The sequence below is a fragment of the Hipposideros armiger genome, unplaced genomic scaffold (genome assembly GCF_001890085.2).
Source record: "Hipposideros armiger isolate ML-2016 unplaced genomic scaffold, ASM189008v1 scaffold_1256, whole genome shotgun sequence".
NCBI lineage: Eukaryota > Metazoa > Chordata > Mammalia > Chiroptera > Hipposideridae > Hipposideros > Hipposideros armiger.
The window spans coordinates 342,169-345,907 of NW_017732606.1; the positions used below are offsets into that span (position 1 = coordinate 342,169).

Genomic DNA, 3,739 nt, shown 5'->3' on the forward strand with positions numbered 1-3,739 from the left:
TTTGCTGTTATGCGATTTTACCACACTCGCAAAATCGCACACAGCCGACCATATAACAAACTCTGTATTTTGAGTGGAAATGTTAGGGGGTCGTCTTATATGCCGAGTCGTCTTATACGCCGGCAAATACGGTATATGTCACCAAGAAAAATCAATTGGTCAGAGGGGAGAAGAGGAAATAAAAGAGCAATAATTTTCTCATGACTATAATTATTTCATAGTGGAGACCAAAAAAAAAAGAACTGACGTGATAATTTTGAAAAATTAATGACAGATTTCAAAATTTCCATTTTGTAAATCATTTCTGAATACTTTACAGACAGAAACTCATCACGAGTGGACTGTACTTGATTGGCAGTCCATGAAAAATCAGCTATTAAAAAAAGAAAAAAAAAGAAATAAAATCAGAGGGTCAGAAAGAAGATGAGTGAATTGCTCAGTTTAAAACTCAAAAAAGAGAAGAAATAATCAAGACAAATGGCCGCCTTCATATGACTATAACCAGTCAGAGTGGGAAAACAGAAACTCTAACACACCGTTAGTGGAGGTGTAAACTGGCCCAAACTTTTTGAATAACAATAAATAGTACATATCATTATTTGAAATGCCCATATCCCTCATCCCAGAAATTCAACATCTAAGAATTTATCCCATGAAGTGCATGCACAAATGTAAAACATATATATGTCATTATATATTTATACATATATATATAAATACTAGATTGTTTAATATAGCATTATTGGAGATTATAAAGCAACAATCTAAGCATCCACTAATGGTGATTGCTTAAATGTATTATGGTAAATCCATGCAAGAAAATGCTCTGTGGTTGTTAAAAGAATCAGGTAGTATTTACTCAAAACTATCAAATTGTACATTTAAAAGAGCCTCATTTTATTGTGTGTAAATTATACTTCAGTATTGACTTTTATAAGGGATTGAGACAGTAATAACAGAGGGATGCCCATTGTATGTTGCTAAGGAGAACCATGGAGGTGTAGACCTAGCACGTGAGGTGCTGTGTGTTGTGATCTCAGGCTTGCGGTGTGTTTGGGGAGTGGGGGGGTGGGGGGCCTGGGGGGCAACTGATACGTGGAAAAGGTCTAGAAAGTGTCCCCAAGTACTCACCAGTGTAATCATGGGAATATGAAAATAGAGAAAATGGGAAAACCTTTAATTTTTACTTTATATAACTCTGTAGAATTTATTTTTTTTATACAGAGCTGTGTAAAAAAAAGATACTGGTATCAACTAACTCACTTTTGCCTTCAGTTCCAGTGTCTCGGCCCGTCCTCACCCTCAGGGCTCCCAGGGACCAGGCTCTGGTGGGAGACACGGTGGAGCTCCACTGTGAGGCCCAGAGAGGCTCTCCCCCGATCCTGTACCTGTTTTATCTGAATGATGTCACCCTGGGGAACAGCTCGGCCCCCTCAGGAGGAGGAGTGTCCTTCAACCTGTCTCTGACTGCAGAACATTCTGGAAACTACTTCTGTGAGGCTGACAATAGCCTGGGGGTCCAGCGCAGTACAGCGGTGCCACTCCGTGTCAAAGGTGAGTTGACCCTTCCAACTATAGCATAACCAGGGACAGACCGTCTCCCCGCCTTCCCCAGCAGCTGAGATCGGAGGTTCCCACAAGGCCATTTGCTGTGTGTTGTCACAGCCGGCCTGCTGCCTACACAGCCTCCATCTGGGAATTCGTCTGTCTTCCACCTTCCCTCTGCTCGCTGTGCATTTCCAGGTGGCAACACTGCAGCCATTGTGATCAAAACACAAACTGCATCTTGGTCAACTGTGGTCCGCAGGGAAGGGAATTATCAAGTTCAGCGTGTCTCACTTCAGAAGACTTTTAGTTGGGGTTTCCTCCATTTGTCAAGCAATCAAAAGGCCAACGCGCTCTCTCAGACTCATGAATGTCTCTCTAGCCCTCCTGCCCCTGTCCCAGAGCAGCTCAGGTCCCGACCCAGAGCTCTTAGTAAAAGACTTCTCAGCATCCTGACCCCTTCCGTGTCCCCGTTCCCGTTTAGCTCCCGCGCTCACTGCCACCTGGCCCTGCCATGGGCTGACCAAGTCCTGCCCAACGCTCCATGCCAGTGTGGCCCTTCACTCACAGTCTTCCTCCCTTCCCCATTCTGCCATCATGCCAGGACTCTAACGTCCACACGATGACCCAGTCGGCACCGTGGGCTGTCGCCCTCTTCACACGAGCCACGCACTCTCACATGCACACACTACACCAGTTATCTGACCACAGTCTCCTGTGCTTTTTCCTGCTTCTACAACTCCTCCCGTCACCGTTGTTCTCATTCCTCCGAGACCCCCCAGTTCACTAACACCCTGTCCCTCCTGACAACGGCACCCTTGTTTCTCAGTGTCTCTGTATCCATCTAACTTGACCCTCCTCTTCCTAAGGAGTGAGGAGGAAGCACTCTGCTCCCTGTGAAAGGTGAGAATCCCCATCTGACTCTCCGTTCCATCCTTCCTCCCACTGTCAGCAACCGTGTACAGCCCGTTCACACCTAACACGCCCCATCTCTCCCACGTCTGAGAAGAACCCTCACTTGGTCCCATGTTTGCCTCCAGCCACATCTCTTACGACTAAGCTTCTAAGAAGAGTCAGCAGCACAGACTGTCTCCATTCCCTCGTTACCCACAAGGTTCTAACCCTCTGGTTCCTAATGACCTTCCCACGNCCCCATGTCACTGAGACACACACACACACACACACACACACACACACACACACACACACACACACACACACACACACACACACACACAGCATTCTCAAGCAAATACGAGACTCTGAATTTAACTTTATTTATTGAAAGATATAAGCAAAAAATAGTCCAATGTAGTAAGCTTTGTACTGATGCATTTAAGATTATAAAAAGGAAGTAAATAATACAAGATACTTTTAAGACAAAGAATTACTTTAGAAAACAGAAAAGATTACCAAGTTTTTCTGGATATACTTAATAAAATTAAAGAAAATATGAACTCTTGGGGCGGGTGGAGGGGGAGGGTACTACAAAAGGAATTTAAAGAAATTAAAGAAGAGATAAGATAACAGAAGAGACAACCAAAAAGAAGTTGTCTAGCAGAGCTCAGGAGAAAAACCAAAGAAAATCACAAGGTTATTTTAGAGATGAAATCCAAATTTAAAGCAGTAAGAATAGAATGTATACTTCTGAAAACTGTTAATTGAATGGGGAATTTGTTTGAGAAAGAAAACATAGAGTGAAAACTGGAAAGGACACAGATATAAAAGCAAGAAGAAAAAATTCTTCGAATACAGAGCTCAGACAATGAGACCCCACATGTGGATAATTCAGTGTCTCTAAGTTCAAAAACCAAACTGAAGAGAAAAACAAGGCTCAAAGATGTAATAAAAGCTTTCCTGAAGCGAAGAAAAGTTGGATATATAGATCAAAAGGTGTATCTTGATGAAGTTACCGAATTTGAGAGTTAAAAATACATGTGTATATGATCATGGCCAAAAAAAAAAAAAAAGTAATCAGAAGAAAAAAATATTAAGTTGGTCTTAATTAGAAGGAAGTGGTGTGCTGTCCAGACTCGCACTCCCAGGGGACGAATGAGACCTGACAATTGTATATCAAACCAAAAAGGTATTCTCAAACATACAGAAAGACGTGGGAATTGAACACCCATTCACCTGCCTGGGAAAATTACTTGATGACAAAACCCGGCCGCCAAAACATGAATCAATATAAAGG

At 42.8% G+C, this 3,739-nt stretch overlaps 1 protein-coding gene across 3 annotated transcripts in view; it reads left to right on the plus strand.

Moving 5' to 3' along the window:
• LOC109376984 (Fc receptor-like protein 5) overlaps window positions 1-2,644 on the plus strand; it is a 23,294-nt gene extending 20,650 nt beyond the window's left edge. For all 3 annotated transcript variants that reach the window (XM_019633160.1, XM_019633161.1, XM_019633163.1), the window contains one exon: window positions 1,276-2,644. In XM_019633160.1, the coding sequence (XP_019488705.1) occupies window positions 1,276-1,583 (308 nt within the window). In that variant the 3' untranslated portion in view covers window positions 1,584-2,644. The remainder of the gene's footprint in view (window positions 1-1,275) is intronic.
• Window positions 2,645-3,739: the final 1,095 nt, after the last annotated feature.